This window comes from Lissotriton helveticus, chromosome 9 (genome assembly GCF_964261635.1).
Source record: "Lissotriton helveticus chromosome 9, aLisHel1.1, whole genome shotgun sequence".
Lineage (NCBI taxonomy): Eukaryota > Metazoa > Chordata > Amphibia > Caudata > Salamandridae > Lissotriton > Lissotriton helveticus.
In genome coordinates this window covers 63877214-63901202 of record NC_136070.1, presented here as the reverse complement: position 1 = coordinate 63901202, position 23989 = coordinate 63877214, and the positions used below count along the sequence as shown (strand labels likewise).

At 45.4% G+C, this 23989-nt stretch overlaps 1 protein-coding gene across 1 annotated transcript in view; it reads left to right on the top strand.

Annotated features, from left to right (window-relative positions):
• Positions 1–23989, top strand: part of GALNT16 (polypeptide N-acetylgalactosaminyltransferase 16) — a 539297-nt gene that overhangs the window by 513912 nt on the left and 1396 nt on the right. Inside the window, exons 12-14 of the mRNA XM_078661985.1 lie at positions 11962–12045; positions 14014–14155; positions 18013–18129. Coding sequence (XP_078518111.1) covers positions 11962–12045; positions 14014–14155; positions 18013–18129 — 343 coding nt within the window. The remainder of the gene's footprint in view (positions 1–11961; positions 12046–14013; positions 14156–18012; positions 18130–23989) is intronic.

Below are 23989 nucleotides of genomic sequence, written 5' to 3'. Positions count from 1 at the left end.
CAAACAAAATAGTCCTTTCATGTGAGGGCTTATTTATTTACCTTAATTCCAACTTGGACAATGCTGTCTTTCATTTGTTAAGTTAGACAGCGTTAAACAATATTTGTACCTGCGTCTCAACCACACCCTAAGTTTTATTCCCCTCGAACAATGCTGCCTTTCAATTCTTTTGTTGGACAGCTTTGAACAATAGTTGTGACTGCAAAAACACAGGATGTGTGCAAGGTACATGGGAAGATGTTACACTTCACTTATTTAAGCTTATGGGTGTCCAGAAAGCAACCAAAGAGGGCAACCTTTACATTCAGCTTTAAATATAACTTTATTCCACCTTGAACAATGCTGCCATTCATTGTTAAGTCAGACAGGTTTAAACGATATTTGCAATGCGCCTCACCCAAAACCTAAGTTTTAAGTTAAACTTTTTTGTGCCAAAAAAATGAGCTTCAAGGATACACTTTTGCTGTGCTTTTAAAAACAAATGGCATTTTTTTCTTAGCTCAAGCGCACGTTATCACATTCGGGGAGCTGCTTGCCTGTTAGACACACGCACTCTGTTGCATTCCATTTCCCTTGAGACCAGTACTGCTTGAGACCAGAAAAAATGTTTCCCACATCTCTCTGCTTGCAATGTTACAGGGGAAATTTCATTCATCTTTTTTACATGTGGATGTTAATTAATTTGCACCATTTGCATTTTCATCAATTTAAATTAAATTATTTCATAAGTAAAATGACAGTCCTTTCCACTAAACACAATGAATATTCACTATCACGCTACCCATTATCCACCTTACTTATTACCTACCCCTGTCCATCCCGTTCTCTATATTAAGCTCCACCAACCCCCCATAAATAGTGCAGTGTTCACTAGATCATAATACTTTTTTAAGACAGCCATTGTTCGTGTTGCTACTTCCCTTCCATTTCACATTTTATTTCAAAGCTCATACCATCCCTCACACATCAATTAATAACAATAGAGGCGCGTCCTATTGGTTTTGCCAACGCTTGTTTTATTTCGATTTCACCAGCGTTTGCACGTCCATCTCAGCCACATTTGCCCTGCTTTTCTTCAGCTTAATTGTAATCTGCACTGATCCTACATTTTATTTTTCATATACACTGAAACAGTCTTTGACCGTGCATGTCACTGACGTACTGAATTACATTTTTTGGGGTTTAAACAAAGGCAGCATATGCTTTCATGTTTGCAGTTCACGGTAGGTACATGCTACATTATTTGCATACAGGAGACTCCAGTTATCTCCCCAGAGGGCAACACAAAGTCTCCCTAGCCTCAGCCTCAGTTCCACATTTTGTGATTATGATCAAAACACTTAATCTTCCCGTGGCGGCAAGCATTTGCTGTTGGTTGCCCGTCCCCTTCCCGCCTGTCGCTACGTGCCCAGCTGAACTTCGTTGTACAGATCGCCTCCTCTCTGACTTGACTTGTCACATTTTTTGTGCAGTTTTATATAGCGCCAATACCACACAACGGTATTGGAACACTTTACATTAACACCAGTTACTTTTCACGCGGACACCGTAAACTAGGCAAATCACGTAATATTCCCGTGGGAGCCCACATTTGCTGTTGGTTGCCCGTCAACCTCCTGTCCATTGCTGCTTACCCACGTTGAACTCCTGTTGCACAGACCTCTCTTTCCCAGATCCCCTCCTCCCCCCGACTCTGCTTTTCACGGACGCCACCGAAGCCAAATTTCATGCTGTATGCTTCACATAGGCAATTTGATGCTGGACAACTGCCTGAAGTCAAATTTTTCAAAAATGGAGGTTGTATTCTTTGGTAACAACCCCTCCTTTTAGTCTCCTAGCTGGTGGCCTCAGGAACTTGGATCCCTTCCCACCCCAAGGATGAAGGTAAAAAACTTTGGGGTAATCTTCAACACCAAACTATCCTTTGAAGGTCAGATAAATAACATCACATCCTCTTGTTTTTACAACCTGAAACTTCTTAGAAAAGTTTTGTTGTCTATCCCATAGACCTTACAAGAAACTGTAGTCATCACTCCTCTCACATCTAACCTAGATTACTGTAAAGCTCCATTCACCAATATTCAAAAACGGAAGTCCTCATCCTCTGAGAATCCCCATCTGCCTGGGATAACTCTTGGTGGCCCTTGGCGCTGGGAACCGCACCGACACCCACGGACCACGCACGCAACCTGGGCTTTATCCTGGGCTACTCCCTCACGATGACCAAACAAGTCAATGCCGTCTCATCCTCATGCTTCAATACCCTGAGAATGCTTTGGAAGATCTTCCAGTGGATCCCCACAGAAACCAGAAGAACAGTCACCCAGGCCCTCGTCATCAGCCGACTGGACTACGGGAACGCCCTATACGCAGGAACCACCGCCAAACTCTAGACTAGGCTCCAGCGCATACAGAACACCGCCGCACGACTCATCCTCGACATCCCTCGCCACAGCCACATAACCACCCACCTAAGAAACCTCCACTGGCTCCCCATCAACAAAAGGATCACGTTCAGACTGCTCACCCACGCACACAAAGCGCTCTACAACATGGGCCCAAACTACCTCAACAGGCGACTCTCGTTCTACACCCCCACCCGCCAGCTCTGCTCCACCAGCCTCGCCCTCACCATCGTCCCACGAATCCACAGAACCACCTTTGGAGGAAGATCATTCTCCTACCTGGCTGCGAAGACCTGGAACTCCCTCCCCACTCACCTACGACTGACCCAGGACCATCTCAGCTTCAGGAAGCACCTCAAGACTTGGCTCTTCGAGCAGTAGCAGCACCCCCCCCTAGCGCCTTGAGACCCTCACGGGTGAGTAGCGCGCTCTATACATGATTTGATTGATTGATTGATTGAACAAGCTACGGACACTTCAGAATGTGACAGCACGACTACTGATGGGCATTCCCAGACACAAATCCATGTCTCAAGCTTTGGTTTAACCATACTAGCTTCCCTTCGGAAAACAAATTCAGTGTAAATCACTTTGCATAGTTTTTAAATCACTGCATGGCCTTGGTCCATCTCACCTGGCACAGCGTTTTCAATCCATCAATCAGGAGTTTGCACTGCTACTCACCCGTGAGGGTCTCAAAGCACTTAGGGAGGGATGCTGCCGATCCGTCTGGGCTCTGAGGTTCAGTCGAAGAGCCAGGTCTTGAAATCCTTCCTGATTTGGGTCAATGACGGAGATTGCTGGAGGTGGAGACGCAGGGTGTTCCAAGTCTTGGCAACGAGGTAGGAGAAGGATCTTTCTCCGGTTCTGGTCTTATGGATCCGTGGGACTGTGGCCAGGGCACATTGGACGGAGTGCAGTTGTCTGGCGGGTACGTGGAATATGAGGCAGTGTTTCAGATATGATGGTCCTACGTTGTGGAGAGCTTTGAGCTGAGAAATTTGAAGGTGATTCTTTTGTTGACTGGGAGCCAGGTAAGTTGTCAAAGGTGTTCTGTGATGTGGCGGGGGATGTTGAGGACCAGTCTGTCTGCAGCGTTTTGAACATTCTGTCGTTCGTGAGCTGTTTCTGGATGACGCCGGCATAGAGTTCGTTGCCGTAGTGGAGTCTGCTGGTGATGAGTGCAAGGGTGACCGCCTTTCTGAATACTGTGGTGATCCATTTGAAAGTCTTTCGAAGCAGGTGGAGCGTGTGGAAGCAGGAAGAGGATACGGTACTGACCTGGCTTTTCAACGATACACCCCAAAAAGATATCTTCACTCTTCTACCAGTGGAAATCTTGTGGTCCCCAAATTTAAAAGAGCCAATTGGGGTGGGAAGAGCTACATAACCTGCACAACAAGGCTGGGGAATTCGCTCCCCCTAGAACTCAAGAACCAACCAAATTTATTGGAATTCAGAAAAAGTCAAAAAACCTGGCTATTCAATAAGTAGCCCTCATCTTCTTGATGTCATTAACGTGTTCTCTTAGCTGGCTCCACCTACATACCTCCAGATAGTAGCCGCGCTTTAGAAATGTTATCTCTATTTAATTTCATTTGTTTTTGTTGTGCAGTTTTATGTAGTGCCAACACCACCCAAAGGTATTGAAGCGCTTTACATAAGCACCAGTTACTTTTTTTTGTGCAGTTTTATATAGCGCCAAACACCACCCAAAGGTATTGGTGCACTTTAAATTAGCATCAGTTACTTTACACAAGGATACATTAATTTTTGTAGGCATGGGGAGATTAAGTGATTTGCCCAGAATCAAGGATGTTAAGCCACCATTGAAACTCAAACACAGTTTCCAGCTCCATAGTTGGCAGCTCTGGCCCTTATGTCATATCCTCTGCTAAGAGGACGCCACATCGTACTTCAAGAGGATGCTGCATCATCTCCCTTGCCTCGGCTTCAGTTCTACATTTTGTGATTAGGGGCAAATCACTATATCTCCCCGTGGCTGACCGCATTTGCTGTTGGTTGCCCGTCCACCTCCCGCCTGCCGCTGCTTGCCCCTGCTGAACTCCGTTTCACAGATCCCCTCCCCCACAACTCTGTTTTTCACATTTTTTGTGCAGTTTTATATAGCGCCAATACCACCCGCAGGTATTGGAGCGCTCTACATTAGCAACTGTTACTTTTTTGTGTGGTTTTATATAGCGCCAATACCACCCGCAGGTATTGGAGCGCTTTACATTAGCAACTGTTACTTTTTTTGTGCAGTTTTATATAGCACAAACACCACCCAAAGGTATTGGAGCACTTTACATTAGCGCCAGTTACTTTTTTTCCTGCACTTTTATATAGTGCCAACAGCACCCGGAGGCATTGGAGCGCTTTACATTAGCACCAGTTGCTTTACACAAGGACACATTCATTTTTGGAGGCACGGCGAGATTAAGTGATCTGCTCAAAATGAAGGATGTTAAACCGATGCTGAAACTCAAACCCAGTTTACCATTTCCATAGTCAGCAGCTCTGGCCCTTATGCCACACCCTCTCCCGAAAAGATGCCATATCATCTCCATAGCCTAGCCCCGGCCTCAGTTCCACATTTTGTGATACGAATAAATCACCTAATCTCCCCATTTCTAAACACAACAAGCCTAGCCAAAGCCGATAGGTTTTTCCTGTACAAAATCTATTGTTAGTTCTCAGCTAGACAGCGCATATGCTGTCTTGAAGAGACATTTGTGTTCTATCTGTGGGCGTACAGGCTCCCCTTCTCCTACCGTTGGTCAATGTCAGCGTCACTCTCATTTTCTTTGATGCCATTTGTCATGGCTGCGGGCGCCATGCCCTCTTCTTGTTTTTGAAGTACATGCCTCCTTACACTGCTCCCAGTGTGCGCTGCTATTTTTTATTTGTTTTCAAGCACTCCATAGGATTACTTGTGTTTTCAGACCGTCTCCCTTGTACACATACAACTAAAATGCACGAACATGAACATACATGAAAGCATTTCTTAAAAAATTGTTAAAACATGAACCGCACATTTTTTTTTTTTTTTGCATGTTCCGATGGTATTAGATCGCTCGCTCCGTCCTCTGTCTTGCCTTAGTGCAAACACAAACCGATGGTATTGGAGCACTTTAAGTGCTCACCAGTTACATTCCACAACAACACTCATTTTTGCTGCTGATCCTGCTTCAATTAATTTATATTTTTTACCCCTTCATTATTGCTTCCTCCCGCCCTCTCCCATCATTGCTTGCCCAGCTGCCCATCCCCTCCTGTTTCCCTGCTTGACCCATCCCCCACTACCCCTCTTGTCGCTGCTGCTTTTACTTTTTTACTTTTTGTTACAATTTGATGGTGTTGTGACGCTCGTTCCGCCCTTCGTCTTGCCGTAGTCTCCCTTGTACGCATACACACATACCACTAAAATACATGCTCGTGTACATAAACAAATGCATTTCTTTACAAAGTTCCTAAAACATGAACAGCACTTGGTTTTTTTTTTTTTGCATGATCAGATGGTATTGGAGTGCTTGCTCCATCCTCCGTCTTGCCATAGCATGAACATGAGCCAATGATATTGGAGAGCTTTACATGTTCACCAGTTACATTCTACAATGACACATTAATTTTTTATAGCTCATGCGGCTTCATTACGGTTTTTATTTGTACCCCTTCATTATTGTTTATTCCTGCCCTCTGCCATCACTGCATCTCCCCATCCCATCCTGCTTCACATCACTGCTGCTTTTATTTAATTTTTGCACGATCCGATCTTGCCATAGTGCTAACACCAGCAGATGGTATTGGAGCGCTTTAAGTGCTCACCAGTTAAATCCCACAAAGACACATTCATTGTCGTACGGAGGGGGAAGCGTAATTGATTTGACCAGAATCACAAATTGTCCAGCCGACCCTAGATTCGAACCTGGTTCCCCAGTTCCTGTGTTGGAAGCTCTGGCCGTTATGCCACATCCTCGCTTCGCTGCAAAGCACCTCAACTGTTTCTTACTATGACTTCCACATTTGCCACTGAAAAAACGCTTTGATGTGGCCAGCACAGGCTATGTCATAGCGCTTTTCTGTGTTAGGAGGTCCAGGACAATAAACTGCCTAACGGCTAGGGCGGTCGACCTCATATCTGGGGAACTTGGTTTGAGTCTCTGCAATGACGCTGAGCATCCTGTGATTCTGAGCAAATCACTTAATCTCCCCGTGCCTATCAAAAAATGAATGTGTCCTCATGTAATGCAATTGGTACTATGTAAAGCGCTCTGATACCCGATTCGGGTCAAGTTCGCACTATATAAAACTCTGTAAAATAAAATAAAAAACATGGGGGGGTGAAGAGACTCTGCATCGGCTCAACATCCTCTGATTCTGGGCTTTTAGTGACTTTCAGCCATGCCGAAGAGCAGATGTGCTGCCAGACATCATGGCTAAAAGACATACACTTTGACAAGGCCAATAGCTCGGGCAGTGCCGAGACCTATTGGCTTTGCCAATGCTTGTTTCACTTACCACTTACAACATTTTGCTTTTTATTTGCAAATATCAGTTTGAAAGTCTCCTTCCTGCAGAGGAGCTATTTTCATTATGAATACCCTATGATGGCACATTGGAAATTTCATGCATATCATTTGTAATTTAAATGTAAACCAATTTGGAGTTAAATAGCAAAAAACAATTAACATCAACCATTGGGTGCGTAGCATTTTCTTTCTCTTCTGTTTGTACATCTAGAATATGTCCTATTACAGAGGTGCTTCCACTAATCAATTTGCCCACACTTCTTTTCACATATCAACAAACGGTGCATGTACTAGCAATTAAAATAAATGTAATTTACTACAAAGGCCTTAAATACCAACAATAAATTAAAAAATCATTTGCTTCACAATAAATATTTTTGGATGCCATTTAATTAGACTGCCCATTCCACTTTAGGTGCTGTTTATTTCCTACCACTCTGCCCCTTTCAAGTTTCTTCTTCCCTCAGGCTAGCTACCGTTCTCTAAAATGCTCACCCAACACCCAGCATGCATAAAAACTTAAATCATAACCAGTGCTGGCTACACCTCAGTACAATTTTAAAACAACCCTTTTTAATGTTTCTCCTGCTCCCCCATTTTAACATTTCATTCTTATCACCCACCATCACTGCCGCCTTAAACCATTAATTAAAAATAATTTCCAACAATGAAAGCATTATTTCATAAATTTAAATTAAGCAGTTCTTTCGGCTAAGTCTGGTGCAAATATCAACCTGTTACTAGCAGTACTCTGGAAAAGCAGTCTAAAGAATTGTGAGCTGCACAACCAGAGAGAGCAGCAGTCTTTGGGCTCCCTCTAGTGGTGGCACCAAATGACTGCAAAAGGCCAGAAAAACGGCATTTTCCAATGGAATGCGAGCAGTCCAGGGTGCAAAGTTCTATTTGCCTGGACCTGTAGAAATCCCTGTTTTGTACAATAATGTTTTGTTTTGCACACTTCATGTACTAATTTTGGTCATACCTGGGCTGAAAAGGATTTTTGTGTTGTACTGATAAAATGTGTATTCTGTGTCAGGGAGTTCCCCTTCAGTGGACAGATTTAAGAAAAAGTGCAACAGTAAATACCCATGTGGTACTGTGACTGCTGGCGTGTTGTCCTCAACCTCCCTGAACTGGGCGACGCGCTGGTGGAGAGCGAGGACGAGGCAGAGAGATGAGCTCCCTGCCCAAACAGACACCACTGGTCAAGACTATAATCTCTGTGACTACTCTACTGAGGGGGCTCCCATGAGTGGACAATAGTGGAGATGTGAAATATTTTGTTCCAGGATAACTGTCTTAAAAATACTAATATCACTTTAACTATTTAGCTACAAACTTTAAGAAAGGGAGGAGGCCTGGGCAGAGGTGGGGGGTGTTTGTTTGTTTAACCCCTTCTACGCTCATGACGAGCTCAGCTCGTCATGAGCTACGCCTGTCGTATGCTCATGACGAGCTAGGCTCGTCACGTAACGCAGTTTTCCGCAAAAGTCAGCGCACAGCGGGAAAACCGCTAGCGCGCATGCGGTTAAGTATCCCACTCTAATGGGACCAGACCTGTTCTTATAGTGTTGATAAACACAGATAACTCCCACTGGCGTAAGACACAAACACCGTAGGAACGAGGACCAGGAAGAATTAAGGACCGGTCTTCCTAGTGTGTTTAAGTACTTTCGAGTAAGCACGTCACAAAAGTAAAATTACAGAAATGTTTACTTTGCTCCCCTCTTTAACTTCTTCCCAAAACAAAGTACACTTGGAGTTCGAATGTGTGTGTTAAGGCCAGTGCCGCCAAATGGGGTGGGGCTAGGGAGGGATCCCCTAATAACACTGCCATGGGTGGTGTCCGATGGGGGCGTTTGGGACCCCTTGGAGCATTGAGACCCAAGGGTAGTTACCTGGATGGGAAAACCACGGGTTCCCGGATTCCCTGCGACCCCGCTCTCTTTAACTTTCAATGCAGCCTAAGGCGAGAGGTGGAGGAGAAGGGAAGGCGCTTGGAACCCCTACCTCTGCAAGGCACTGAGTGAGCGACGAATGGACCTCACTAGAGCCACAGAGCCAGTGAATGAGGTAAGGCACAAGTGAGACCCCACTCAGTGTCCAGAGGGTAGTCTCTTCTTCAATGCTGGCACGCTGCCAGGCCAGAGGTACCCCGCTCAGGACCCCAGGCCTGAGCCATTGCCAAGGGATGCTTAAGATCATGTGAGCCTCCCACTGGATCACATTCTGCCATCATTGCCCACCAAATGCTATCTTCACCCCTTGGAAGGTGAGAAAGCTCCTGAAGGTGTTTTGAGCAGGAGTGTCCAACGTAGATCCAGGAGGTCTGGATCTATGGCAGATTTCCTGCACAACCACTGTCTAAAATCATTGCATGCAAATGTCTTATGTGGATACCTTGAAAAGTTGGAATGGGTCCAGCCCTAGAGTGAGGTGATTAGACCACTTTAACATGACAAGGTTACAGTGCCCCAGTCCCGAGCAAGGGTAAAAAAAAGAAAAAAATAGTTATTAAAAAAAAGATCTTTAAGCACAGCAGCCCTTGAAAGTCTGAGTTTGTACAATACAACTTTAAATCTCTATATATTATCTTCCTTACACATGTACACCCTTTCTATGTAGTTATGTATCTATATTTTCATTACTTTACTCCTACTGTAGAACAAGAAAAATAAAATACACATACACCCTTTCTATGTAGTTATATATCTATATATTTATTACTCTACTTCTACTAAAGAAGTAGAAGGAAAAAACACCTTTGACTCGCCTACTGTAGAAGAAAAAAACACATTTGACTCTTTCCAATACACTACTCTTTCTCACCTCTTCTGTCTCTCAATATTTCCTCTACCTCCACTCTGAGTCATCCCTAAATTAATTTTGCTACTATGATCTCCAAATTACTCACCCCAAGCCTCATTTTACTACTATGATCCACAAGGTAACACCTTCTGGACTCTTCCCTCTACTATCCCTCCATTATCCTTTTTTTTAGTTTAGTTTAGAAAGCTTTATTGAAAAACCAATAGACAAAGTAAAACATCAATACATAAGCATGTGACAATAGTAGAGAGAAAATGATATAAAAAATAGTATATAATGCAATCCCAGGATGGGATATAAATACTGTACCAAGGGAAAAAGCTTTTTAAAGGTATTGATGATGAGGGAAGGGGAAAAGGAGAAAGAAGAGAGAGAGAAAGAGAGGGGGAGGGGGAAAAGGAAGAAAAATAAGGAAAGGCAACAAGAAAAATAAAATCTACACGGTAAATCAGGGGACATGTCTAGAAAGGAATTCAGTTAAAGGCAACCATAACAGATCTCTTTTGATCAATAAAGGTACAGTAGTAGCAAAGGCGCGATCAAGTCTATGGTGATGACATAGCAGGTTCCACCAAGCATTATATGAAATCTTCGAAGTATCTTTCCAGTTTGAAGTGATAATCTGAAAGGATATAGCTATATCATTTTTAATCAAATGAACAGACTCATATGTCCACTGCTCAAATTAACACATATTTTCCTATACTAATCCACCACTAATTCTTTTCGGATTCCGGAGTAGCGTACTACTCACCAAAAAGTACTTCAACACCTCATCTAGGGTAGTAAGCGCTATATAAATACAATTGCAATTACAATATATCAGGAGACAGCAGTGTAAGGTGTTATTGCAAGAAAGAATGTTTTGTTGTGTTAGCCATCCATCCAGATGGCTGCGACGAGTTTGAATCAATTCTCTTCCTGTAGCCGTTGCCCTGTGTGTCAGGAGCCTGATTTGAAACCCTGCCCACCACCCTCAGTCAATCCTGCACGTATTCTGAGTTTTAAACAGTGTGCCTTGACCAAGGTGACACAAAGGAGAAGCAGGGGGAACATGGTGTGGTGTGCACCTATTAGACACATCTGCACCTTACCCAGTACATAGCACCACCACTCGATGCTAGCCTGCCCCAGTAGAGGAAGATGCCAGTGTCTGCCACCACACAGGGCAGGGACCAGTGGCTACCAACTAACCCCGGGCGTAGTTCGCAAAGTAGCGCTACACGTAGCTTATGCAAAGTGCACTTTGCGCTACGCGCAGCACTATGCGAACTGCATAGTAGCATGTTTGCACTGTGCAAGATGCCGTTTTCAATTATTGCACAGTACGGACAAGCATCCGGCACTGTGCAATCATTGAAAACGGCATCTTGCACAGTGCAAGCTGTACTTTTCTGCCGCTCGAGTAGATTTTTACTCGAGCGGCAGTTTTCTCAACGCGAACAGGTAGTTTCTCATCGCGAGCGGTCGCGAGCATGCGCGACCACTCGCAATGAGAAACCTGACCTTCCCGCGTTGAGAAGCTCACCGGGAGGTTTATTTTCCACACTCTCGATCGGCAACTTGATGTTGCTGATCGCGAACGAGGAGAAAGTCTCGCCAGGATGTCATTTTGCTTGCTCGCGGTCGACAACTTGACGTTGAGGACCGCAAGCAAGCAAAAAATGACCGCTGCACTACGCTACGTGTGTTTGCACTGTGCTACATGCAGTTTGCGTAGTGCGAAGTTGTGCAAACTTCGCAAACTATGCGAGCGTAGCGATGTGCTTTGCCCAGGGTTAGTACCAACTTGGAGGAAGCAACGGGAACAGCCCCCACCCTACATGGGGAGGGGATGTGGCGTACCAAATAGAGCATGCCAAATTTGGAACTGGGTAAGCGGGATCAAGTCTCAGTGTTGGCTCCACGACCTGTGATTCTGGGCAAATCACTTAATCTCCCCATGCCTATAAAAAGTGAATGTGTCCTTAGTTAATGTAACTGGTGCTAATGTAAAACACTCCAATACCTTCGGGTCGAGTTCACGCTATAGAAAACTGCTTACAAATAAAAGAAAATAGGGACTGCAGTGCTTCTTTGAAGAGTACATCAACCTACAGATTGCACCTGCTTTGACATGCCCGTTCTGTGCTTGAGCTGATATGTGCCCCATGCCCCCTGGACACGGTACCTAATAGCGCCACTTTCTGTTTCAGCATCGCGGAGCGGATGGAGCTGCGCCAGCAAATGAAGTGCAAACCCTTCCAGTGGTATCTGGAGAATGTGTACCCGGAGCTCAAGTAAGTGCACTCTTGCAAGAGGGAAGGATCCCTTGCTGGCAGGCCGGATTGTCACTGGGGGGCGGGGGGAGGGGGTGAAATTAGCATAATGTTCTTTCGCCTATTTACCTGGAATTTTGTGGAAATTACACACAATTACACGAAATGCTAATCCATTATATAGCACTGAATTTTAGTTCGACTTGCACCCTCAACTGAAATTGTTGATGCGAAGATGCATCCAAGACACAGCTGCTGCAAAAAAACAGCTGAGCACCTTCTGGTTGGTCGACCTTCTGTCCATACCATAATTTTGCCATAAATTAATTACGTACTGTGCTGTGATAGCATGATTTCAGGAATTTTGCATTGCAAGCTTTACATTACATTTTATACATTACAGAAATTACTCCAGAATAATACAATTTTATTTATTTATTTATTTTTATGCTTTTATAGCGCAGAAATTCGACCCCCGAAGGGGTATCTCCGCACTTTTGTTCATACCAAAGCTATATCCAGAAAAAAGATCATCAGGCAGTGCAGGATGTCTACATGGTCAAGAACAGATGAGTCTTTAGACATTTCCTAAAGGTAGCTAAATTGGGATTTTGCCTAAGGGTAAGAGGCAGGGCAAAAATTAATTGTATAAAAAAGGCAGTGTAAGAATTACAACTTAAACTAGCCACAATATGATTCTAAAACATTTTTTTAAAACACATAAATGTACATATACAAAAGTCTGACAGAGATTTTCAACAATACAAGTAGAAACGGTGACAGTCTCTATGCGCGTTTCGGCGTTGAACCGCCTTCTTCAGGAGAGCACCAAGATGTTGTATACAGTCCACGGACTGTACATCAAAGAGACAGGTCTTGAAAACCTGACTAATGTCTATCTGTATATGTTGAGATCCAAGCAAATCAAAGATATGTGAAGAGCTGGATGTCTATTTGATAATTAATTCACTGGTAAAAGAGACCGTGTACATATACAGATCTTTGTTTTATGCTGCCCGTTGGGGTTCAAAGGTATTTAAACTCCAAAATTACTGCCATGTGATGCAGGCAGGGAGGGCATTTTGACCACATTTAGGGGCATATTTACTAAACATTCGTGCAGGGCAGCAAGCAAAGTTACTGTGCTGTGCAAGAAAGAGGGAGGGCAGAAATGCTCCACATTCACAAAGAAATGGAGCAATTCTGCTCTCTGCTTGCGCTGGCGCACTTCAGGCAGCCTAGCACCAAGGTGCAAGTATGCCTGTGTTGCAAGGAGAATACCAAGGGATACCTTCCTGCACAAAAACAATCTCTGAAGGCATTTTACTCTTTCTATGTGTGCTGCACATTGCCGCTCACATCTAGGAAATAACTAGGAGAAAAACAGATTGTTTCCTCGTTACGCCATCCTCTGGGAGGCGTAGCGATTTCATGCAATCCCAGATTTCCAAACCTTTGCGAATCTGGGATTTCATGGAATCCATGGGTGGATGCATGGGAACGCCCATGTTCCACCCGCGGAACGTCTCCCAGAATGATATGTAACGCAATACAGCGCAGCGCAAGCTGCTGCATTGCGTTACAATGTTTTTACAAAGCCATGCATTGAAGCTCAAATCGCCCGTAGCATGGCTTTGTAAATATCTACTCTCATTTAGCGTTATGGATGGACCACAAAAGTGGTGCAACCATGATGCAGAATGTTAGTAAATATGGCCCTTAGTTTTCACATGACAAGGATCCTGTTCTAGGAAAACCTGACAGCTTTCATTTCCTCTGGAAGTGAAGATATACTGGGGGCGAAAAACATTAGCTGGTTTCGCCCCCAGTATATCAATCTCAAGATGTGCTTCACAACACCCTGTTGGGCCTATTGGCGCTATATCGATGTAAGCCCCCACACCAAAAACTCTACCCCTGCTAATCACAATCACTGGGATGTCTCAACAGTGGGATGTATTACATCTCTGATTTTGATTTTTTTCTAAGGGTTCCTGAAAAGGAGGTGATACCGGGCATCATTAGGCAGGGAACATTCTGCCTCGAATCCCGGGGAGAGGACACGGCAGGGAACTCTCTCGTGAGCGTGGGGATCTGTAAAGGGACGGTGAACAACCCTCCGGCTGCCCAGGTATGTCTGCATGGTTCACCACCCGACACACTCATCATCCCTGACATTACCACACAAGACATACGTCCTCCAGGTCTTTGGCGCACAAATACTACCTACACTGACATTTTAGCAGGATGGGGAACGGGACACATGTGCACCCATGCATTCACACACGCGCACACACAAGCATCCATTCACAACACTCACTCCTAAATATCCATACATACATGCATGCACATAACATTTAAAGAAAAAATATCACACTTACCTGAGCAGGTCTGCCTCCGAAGTCCCAGGAGGGTTGGGACTGCTGCCTTCTGTCATTGGCTGACATTAGATCAGCAGCAGTGAGGCAGCAGTCCCTATCTCATCACAAAGTGGGGTGGGGTCAGTGAGACTGCTGACCCCACCCCACTCTGTTACGAGGTGTCAGTGATCGACACTTAGCCCTGGGCGCTGCAGGGCTGCAGTGCTCAGGTCAGAGGCAATCAGTGATGCTCCCCTTTACATGAGGCTGAGGAAGTCATGCCCACCGGAGCTGTGACATCGCCAGCCGCGCAAAGTTCTGCTCAGGGAGACAAGCGCCTGCGTATTTAATGCATGTCTTGCTCCTGGCTGCCTGACCTGAAAATAAAGTGTTCTGCCTGACTGACCTTTGCTCAACCTGACAGACACTCCCCTTGATGAGCAAAAGGAGGGGCATAGCCCCTCTGCCAATTAGGACGGGCCGCTACTGAAAACAAAGCGGTCCCTCCTTTACTTTGTCACTCACAGGACTTTCCAAATGACTTTGAAACCCAAACCCAAGTTCCATCTCTATTAGCCACTCCCATTCCTCGTCTTTGCCACACAAGACACTCTTTGTCTTTGAATGTGCGTCAAAAGACACTTTGTCCCTTCCTTCGAGGCACACAACACTAGTTATTCTTGTCTTTGAAAAACAAAACACTCTTCCCCTTTAAAAAAACCAAAAAACACTATAAGACATTCTTCACCCTTTAAATATGCCTAGGGCCGGAATGACCCTAACGGGCAACAGGCATTTCCCAGGTGGGCCCCCAGGGTGGGGTACAGTTTTGGGTCCCTGGAGAGCCGTTTTTGTTGTTATATGGCCTGTTTTGCAGCATAGCTGTGATATCGGCCCCGTGTAACAAAATTGTCCGAAACCGGCCCTGGCAAACAGCTCGACCGCACCCCTCCCCACTTCTCCGTGGTCCGGCCGAGCACCTTGCCTGGGCCGGTTGTGGTTCCCAGTCGGGCCCTAAATATGCCTTATACGACACCAGCCATTATTGACTTGGAGACACTAAGCACTGTCCTTCCCCGTCTTTGCCACACTAGACACTGTTCTCCTTGAAATGTGTCACGCATGACACTGGTCTTCATTCCTCCTTGCATGTGCCATAAAGGACACTAATCGTCTTGACGTTGCAGAAAAGAGACTTCTTCTACTTGACGTAGTTACGAGGCCCGGACTGGCCATTGCGGGAACCGGGCAATCCCCCGGTGCGCCGCAAGGGTGGGGGCCGGTTTTGGGCCCTGGGGTCCGTTTTCGTTACAGGGCCATTTTTGCAGCATAGCTGCAAAATCGGCCCTGTAACATAGGCGGCCGAAAACCGGCACCGGCAAGGAGCTCGGTCGCACCCCCAAGGGGCCGGCCGAGCACTTTGCCAGGGCCAGTTTTGGTTCTCAGTCCGGCCCTGGTAGTTACAAAAGAGTCGCCTCCTACGGGTTTGCCTCAAAACATTTAAAACAACACTACTGAAAATAACATGTCCCAATTATTAGTTCTAACATGAAGGCATAGAAAAAGAATCTTTCCCAAAGTGTTCCAAAAATAAAAATATTTTGAAGCCCGAATGGAGAAAAGCGGTCAGGTGTACAGACTACAAGATACATTGCTTAATTTGAGCCAGTGGTTTCCGGTGCTGGGCACCGGTGCTTAATTGTGAGCACCAGTACTTATGCTAGTCTGCACATGATGGCACGGTCAGTGAAATTTAGAGATAAGGACAAAAGCTGTTTATTAATTCAATACACAATAAAAAATTACTAATATCTACCACCCAGGCCGATTTATAGCTTTGGGGGCCTGGAATTGTCACATGTTTAAGAGAGTGATGATCAGTAGTGTGTTGGTGCTGTCATTGGTAGCTCTGGTAGAGGCAACAAGTGGTGCAAACTGAAGTGGTTTCCTGACCAGGGACCCACCACTTATTATTTTTTTTACAAATTAAGCACTGACATGTTATAGTTGTTAATGGCGTTAAGGGCTGGGGTTAGGGCTATAGGGTTAAAGGTACAGAGCTAGTGGCTTGGGGTCTTGGGTTGGAGATTAAGGGTATAGTATGTAAGGGTTTACAATGTAAGGTTTGGGGTTAAAGGTATAGGGATAAGGGTATGCTTTATAGAGTAGGAGTGTGCGAAACTTGCATACTTTGCTTTCGCATAATAACTCAAAATGTGGGCAAAGTGACATCAATTTGCATAATTACGCAATATGGCATAGTAGTATAACTTCGGGAATTTGGCAGAAAAAGCGTTATGGAAAATTCCTTCACTTACGTAAATTACTCCGGTGCAATTTACATTTCACACGGGCCTAGTATAGTGTGTGTGTTGGGGTTATGTGTACAGAGTTAAAGGTTGGGTTTGAGGGTATGGGATATGAGGTAATGGTGTATGGTATAGAGTTCATGGAAAGGGTTAATGATATAGGGGTTAATGGTGTGGTGCTAGGGGGTTACGGGTTAGGGCTTTAGTACATAGGGTTACGTGTTATGGGTAAGGAGTTAAGCGTTTGGGGTACAAGTTTAAGGGTATAGGGCACAAGGTGAAGAAACTACTATTATGGGCTTAATAATTGGGTTAATGGTTAGCAGATTGGGTTATAGGGCTGCGATTATGTGGTTATGTGTAGGTTTAGTGGTATGGGGTTAAGTCTATGGTGAACAGGCTACAGGTAATGTCTTAAAGATATAGGGTCGAGGATTAAGGGTTTCAAGTTTAGCATTATGTGGTTGGGGCAAAGTGTTAACCCCTATGATTACTTTAGTTTTGTGTCACAGTTGGAATTGCTTTCCACAGAGCACTGCACCTAATTTATGTTAAAGAAAAACCCTACAAATTCAATGGGATTTCGGGGAGATGCAATTAGAAGCTTTAATAAAAAAATAAACCAATCTCTTTTCTCAGAAAAAAATAAAATAAATAACAAGGTAGAAAGCCTCCAACACTTTTCCAATCTGTGTGCTCCACTTCTTTGCTTTACCACACTAAAGTCTCTTCCTCGTTGATGCTCCACTAAAAATGTTCTTATTTCTTCAATTTGCCCCACTAGAGACCCCTTCCCGCCCTGTCTTCACTTTGCTACTCAGCACTCACTTGCTCCTTCAATGGCCCCAGTGGTCACTCTCCTTTGGACGTGCCCTGGAAGATTCTATTGCTCCTTGACATTCTGTATGTTTAACCCTTTCGCCGCAGGGGTAATTCCCCCAAGGTGCGGGGGGAAGGGGGCCGTGACGCTGCGGTGCTCGGGACGAGCCCAGCTCATCATGAGTCACAGTGGAGCTGTGCTCATGACGAGCTGGGCTCGTCACGACTCCGCCCACTGATTAATTTGCCCGCCCAGGCGGGGAATCAATCACGCGTGGGCAGACCGCGGCGGTTATGACAAGCACAGCTCGTCATGAGCAAAGCTCCACTGTGACTCATGACGAGCTGGGCTCATCATGAGCATGGAAGAGGTTAAGAAATGTTTCTCCTTGATAGGTGTTTTTGTCCATGGCCCATTTAGAACCACAATGTCTATCCTCCCGCTTGATACTGTGTAGATGTTTCGCTAAAGCCAACTCCATCTGTTTCCATCTTTCCAGGAATGGGTTTTCAGTGACCCCCTGATCAGACAGCAGGACAAGTGTCTCTCGGTGGCGTCCTTCTCCACCGGGTCCCTCATCATGCTGGAGTCGTGCAACCAGAAGGATGCCAGACAGGTACCACGACACCCCATACCTTCCTCTACCTCACAAAGGGCTGGGAAACACAGTAATTCCACAAGGGACGTGGATATAAGTTTGTCAAGGAGAACATGCTCCATGGAGTTATTTCAGTAGGATTTAAAATCTATATGACTGTGTAACCAACAATTGTAGTGATCATTGAATGAATTGTGGTTGTTGAACACTGATTTATTTTCCACAGGCTATTCTCCTGTGAGAATATCGATATGCAACTTAAGGAATGATTGAAAATAATAAATAGTGCAATTGATAGTGTGGGTAGTGTAGGGTAAGTACAGGATAAAAAACCCAGTCAGTTATGCTAGCGGTTCTTAACCTTTTGACTTCTGCGGACCGCGACTGAATCATTACTGGATTCCGAGAACCCCCTTCGAGTTAATATTGGAAGCCGGGGGACCCTTCACTGAATCAGTATTGGAATCCGAGGACCCCCCTGAGTCATTATTGGAATCCAAGGACCCCCACGGAGTCATTATTGGAATCCGAGGACCCCCACTGAGTCATTATTGGAAGCCGGGGACCCCCACTGAGTCATTATTGAAAGCTGGGGACCCCCGGTCTAAGCAATTGCTAAGATTTGGAGCTCAAAACAATCCACAAAAAAACAAGTACACACCAAACAAAAGCTCAAATAGCAAAACATGTTGTGTAATTCACAATTAAATATTGAAAATGTTTTCAAATTTTAACATTTTAAATCCTTCTTTCATTTTAATTGAGTAATATAAATATTATTTACTTTTGTGTAACAGTTGCAAACCCTCTGTGTAGGCCTCCAGGACCCAGGGGTCCTCAGATCACAGGCTTAGAACCCCTGATTTATGCACCAGATACTTAGAAGAGCATAGATAGTATGCATTTTATATAATTTGTTCAAGAAAAAAACGGGGATAATAAATTTGCTGACGTTTAGACCCCCTTGTTGTTTCAATTTGGTCATTATCAGGACAACAGTATTGCAGGTACTTACGTCGGTCAGCATTTAGTCTAAGTAGGTCAGGTTCAGGTAAGAGATACAACTGAGCTGCTCTTGAGTGTACACATAAGTCCCCCCTGTTAGCATTAGGAGGAATCTCTCAATGGAAACAAAAGAGCAGAAGAGAGACACCAGTTCCCCAATCTGGCCAACATACAGTCTGGCAGTCGGCATCCTTTACAGGATACTCTTATGAGCCCGACTCATAAGATAAGGTATGTCAAACATGGGAGTGAGGGGTTTGTGGAGTATCGGGTAGGTAGAGGACAGTTGGAGATTTAGGGGTCTTAATGAGGGAGGGGACATCATTCTACAAAGAAAACAACATTCTTAAAGACTCTAAATTTTATCTAAGGGCCTTATTACGAGTAGGGCGGTTCATTGGACCACCGTACTCGCTGTGGCGGTCCAACCTGCAGTATTAATAGTGTGGCCGTCAGAACGCAACAGGACCGATGTCACTGCCTGGAATCAAGGATCCAGCGGGAGTCTTGCAGCTGTCAGAGGAAGAAATATGCTGTTGGTGTCACCGCGGCACCACCTAGCATATTTTGAGTTGCCTCTCCACCGCCTTTTTCATGGCAGTGAGACTGCCATGAAAAGGGTGGCGGAGAGGGCCCACTTGTGCCTATGGGCCTTGGGGTGCATGCAGAGAGGGCACATGTAGTGCCCCACTTAGGTTGGACCCATAGATCCTGCACGGGGTGGCCTGTATGCCACACCGTGCAGGGAGGTGCAGTCGGCACTCTGAGATTGGCAGTCTGCATGTTAGGCTCTTCTATGAGCCTAACAGACCGCCGCTGTCAGACTGCTGCAGGACCGTCCGCCAGTCCAGGAATGAACTGGATCTGGCGGGCGGTCGCTCCACAGGTTTGGCGGTCCTACAGCAGACAGCTTACAGAGTCCGCTGTAGGACCGCCAAACTCCTAGTGAGACCCTAAGTGTTGTGTGTTGTAGAAAAGATCTTCAGAAAATTCAGAAATTAATTAGTGAGTTGGATTTATGCCGTAGGCACTGAGTCACCTGCAGATTACAGGCTCCGATCCCATAGCGACAGCTAGGAGGGCTATTCTGTTGGAATGTGTATAGAATAAATTTTTATGTCAGCAGAAGCATGGCAAACCAAGGGGTGGGGGGGCATTTTCCTTGTTTGCATCAAGGCTCATGGCACCTTTGCTACACCAAGGCTGAAGATGCTATTCTGCCCTAATGGTTTCTACCAATAGCTTCGGGAATACTGTGATCCATGTTAGGAGCCTGGTGAAACTGATGACACATGCATTTGAACCCTTCTTGCTGTGTATGAGTGGGCTCTGAAACACGGCTTGAATGGATGACAGCATGTGTATCTTCGGTTGTGTTGGTGGTGAGCCTGTGGTGCATTACCGCAGCCCTGAGCGAGCACCCGAGCGCGCAAATAATAGGAGAGCATACAAACATCCACATGTATGCTGAAGGGAGAGCCAAGGTGGTAGACTTCAGGGATGACCATGGTCCCTGCTGGCCAGGCAGGGCCTTTAAAAAGAGGATGATGACAACAGCCCCAGGCATATAGATACAGCCTGGAGGGACCCTCAAGGCAGGAGATCCTACCAGTCCACATCTCTGAATGTAGAAGGCTTCCCCTCTCGCGAGGAAGCCTAAATATATCTCTACTTAAAATTATTGGCATAAATAACTTCCACGACAATGAGAAAAGCCAATATTTACTCGAGGTGTCAATCTGTATCTTCTTACCTTCTTTATTGCATGCCTGGTAACAAAACTGAAGTCCGAGCAGCCAATGAGATTCATGAGAGGGAGAGTCTTGGTGCAGTGATTGGAGGAAAAGACTCTTGAATATGCCCAATGGCAGAGAGCCAATGAAGAATACATGTGAGGCTCCATACCTAGGAGTAAAAAAGAAACAACGGTGTGCTCTACAGGGTTTTTTTACTTTCCAGTTCCTATCTTGCAAGAGTTTATAGCCTTTGCTCTTAAAAAAAGACACAAAAGGGATAAATGTAGCTTTGGCTACTTTGCTTAGAGGATAAAGTTGGGTAGGCAGTGTGCGGACTTCATGACGCTTGCGATCCTACTGTCCCGGGGCAGATATTTTTACTTTATGGATTATTCGGTTTTTCCACCAGACCTGGTGCATCCAGGATACTCCGAGAACAGGCAACAATCATTTACATGGATGAGAGGAAACCATGATTGCGTGATGCGGTGAATAAGAAGATGCAGATGGTCAATGCAGAGAGAAACTGTCAATCCATATTAGTCCATCACTGTCTATATACCTCACACCGAGGATCACAGCTCCGCTAGCATCCACATTTTTTTTAGAGTGGTCACTAAGTGGACATTGGGATCTGTGTATGGGATGAGGAGGGTCTGTTTAGGTGGCGCAGACTGAATCTCTTCAGAAGGGTAGTGTTCAACACAACTTCCAGTGCTGTACACTCCATGTAATTTTCCTCCACAAGGATTCCCTGGTTGGGACACAGCATGGCACTACGTGAGGGTGCGTTTGCAGGTTGCTGTGTCTGATCCAATGGCAGGGACAGGCTGCACCCTGCAGATGGCATCCAAGAACAGGCTGCACCCTGCATGTAGCCACCCATCACCAAGAACAGGCTGCACCCTGCAGATGGCATCCAAGAACAGGCTGCACCCTGCATGTAGCCACCCATCACCAAGAACAGGCTGCACCCTGCAGGTGGCCACCCATCACCAAGAACAGGCTGCACCCTGCAGGTGGCCACCCATCACCAAGAACAGGCTGCACCCTGCAGATGGCAACCCATCACCAAGATCAGGCTGCACCCTGCAGGTGGCCACCCATCACTAAGAACAGGCTGCACCCTGCAGGTGGCCACCCATCACCAAGATCAGGCTGCACCCTGCAGGTGGCCACCCATCACCAAGAACATGCTGCACCCTGCAGATGGAAACCCATAACCAAGGACAGACTGCATTCTACAGGTGGCGACCCATAACCAAGGACAGGCTGCCCTCTATAGGTGGCAACCCATAACGAGGAACAGGCTGCACCCTGCAGGTGGCAACCCATCACCAAGAACAGGGTGCACCCTATACATGACAACCCATCACAAGAACAGACTGCACCCTGCAGGTTGCAACCCATCACAAGAACAGGCTGTACCCTACAGATGGCGACCCATCACCAAGAACAGACTGTACCCTACATATGGCAACCCATCACCAAGAACAGGCTGCACACTACACGTGGTGACCCATAACCAAGAACAGGCTGCACTCTGCAGGTGGCAACCCATCACCAAGGAAAGGCTGCACCCTGCAGTTGGCAACCCATAATGAAGTCAAAAGAATGCAACATAACTGTGTCGCAAACCCATTCGCACTGCATCAAAAAAATGTGTTACCAACTTTTCAACTGTAAATTCATTTTATTTGGAAGTGTTCATAAATTATCCATCTTGACTTCATTAATCACGAAAAAGCTGTCCAAATATCCAAAATAATTGTGCCCATCCAGGCCTCTTATTACATTGCGTCAGGACATTTTACTTTCACATGAACCCATAATGAAGAACAGGCTGCACCCTGCAGGTGGCTACCCATCACCAAGGACAGGCTGCACCATATAGGTTGCAACCCATCACCAAATTGCCCTCGGCGAGAACTGCTGGAAGTGAGTCTCTTCTATGTGTAATGTTGCTGGATAACTGCTGCTGCTCTCTACTGTATCCTTGAAAGGAAAATGAATTGGTTTTGGAGATACGATGTTCTGGTGCTCGGCCTGTCCATGCTATGGGAGTCTGTGACCAAAGAGTCTTGGATACATGGCCTTATTACTTCACCAGTAGGTGGCATTCAATTCTTTGCAGTGGGATTCCCCGTTATGTCTAGGTCAAGCCAGCAGGGCGGAGAAACCAATTTGCTGATTTTATTAGAAAAAAGCTAGTTCAGAGTAGTTGAGAAGCTCAGAGATTGTATCTTCTTACTAGGCCATTTCCTTGAGACAGAAGAGGACTCGGGTAGGGAAAGCCCTCAGTCGGATATAGCGATCTCCGAGCAGGAACATAGGCTGTTGTAGGAATAAATTCCACTTCAGCACATTCAAACCTTGCAGCACGTCATTAGTCTACGCTCAACAAGCCCATTCGACTGTGGGTGATATGTCTCCGCGATGTGCATTTGTCGGTCCATTCTTATGAACCCCCTGGCCTTGCCTTTTATTTATTCAGCGAGTAAGAAGTGCTGGATCAATATCTGAGCTGCTAATGATATTGGCAGGACCAGGGAGGCCTCAGCTGTCAGACTCTCTGAGGTCACAAACATCCAATAGAGGAGGCCAGGAGACAGCTCTTCCTCAAACCATGTCAGCTATGGTAGGAAATCACTATTTATTGACTGGGCGGTTTGCGGCAAAAACGAGAATCGATGACTTTTAGATCCTGTCTCTGAGAAGAGACGGAGATCAACCTCAAAGAGCCAAGAAAGGGAAGACTGAGGAACACAAACAAACTCAGAAGGTGCAAAGGGGCAGGGTTGTGGGCAGAACCACTTTAACCCTTACATTTCTCTCACATGCCAGTGACCTAAAAGCTCACAATTGCTAAGTAGGCAGGTTTCAGTGCTGTTTGTTGGACTTCTGATGTTATTGGCTCACTCCTCTTGCTCTGTATAATCTTATCTCCATCCATGTTTTTTCAGCCTTCTTTTTCTGTTTCAATCCTAGCTTACTATGTTTTTGGATTTTTTTTAAGTTCTTTTTTTATCATCTTTCCCATCTTCATTTTTCCATTATTCTTTTCTTTCATTCTCCTCCCTCCTACACTTATTCCTTCCTTTCTTTCTTCACCCTTTTTTCTTGATGTCTTTCCTTCA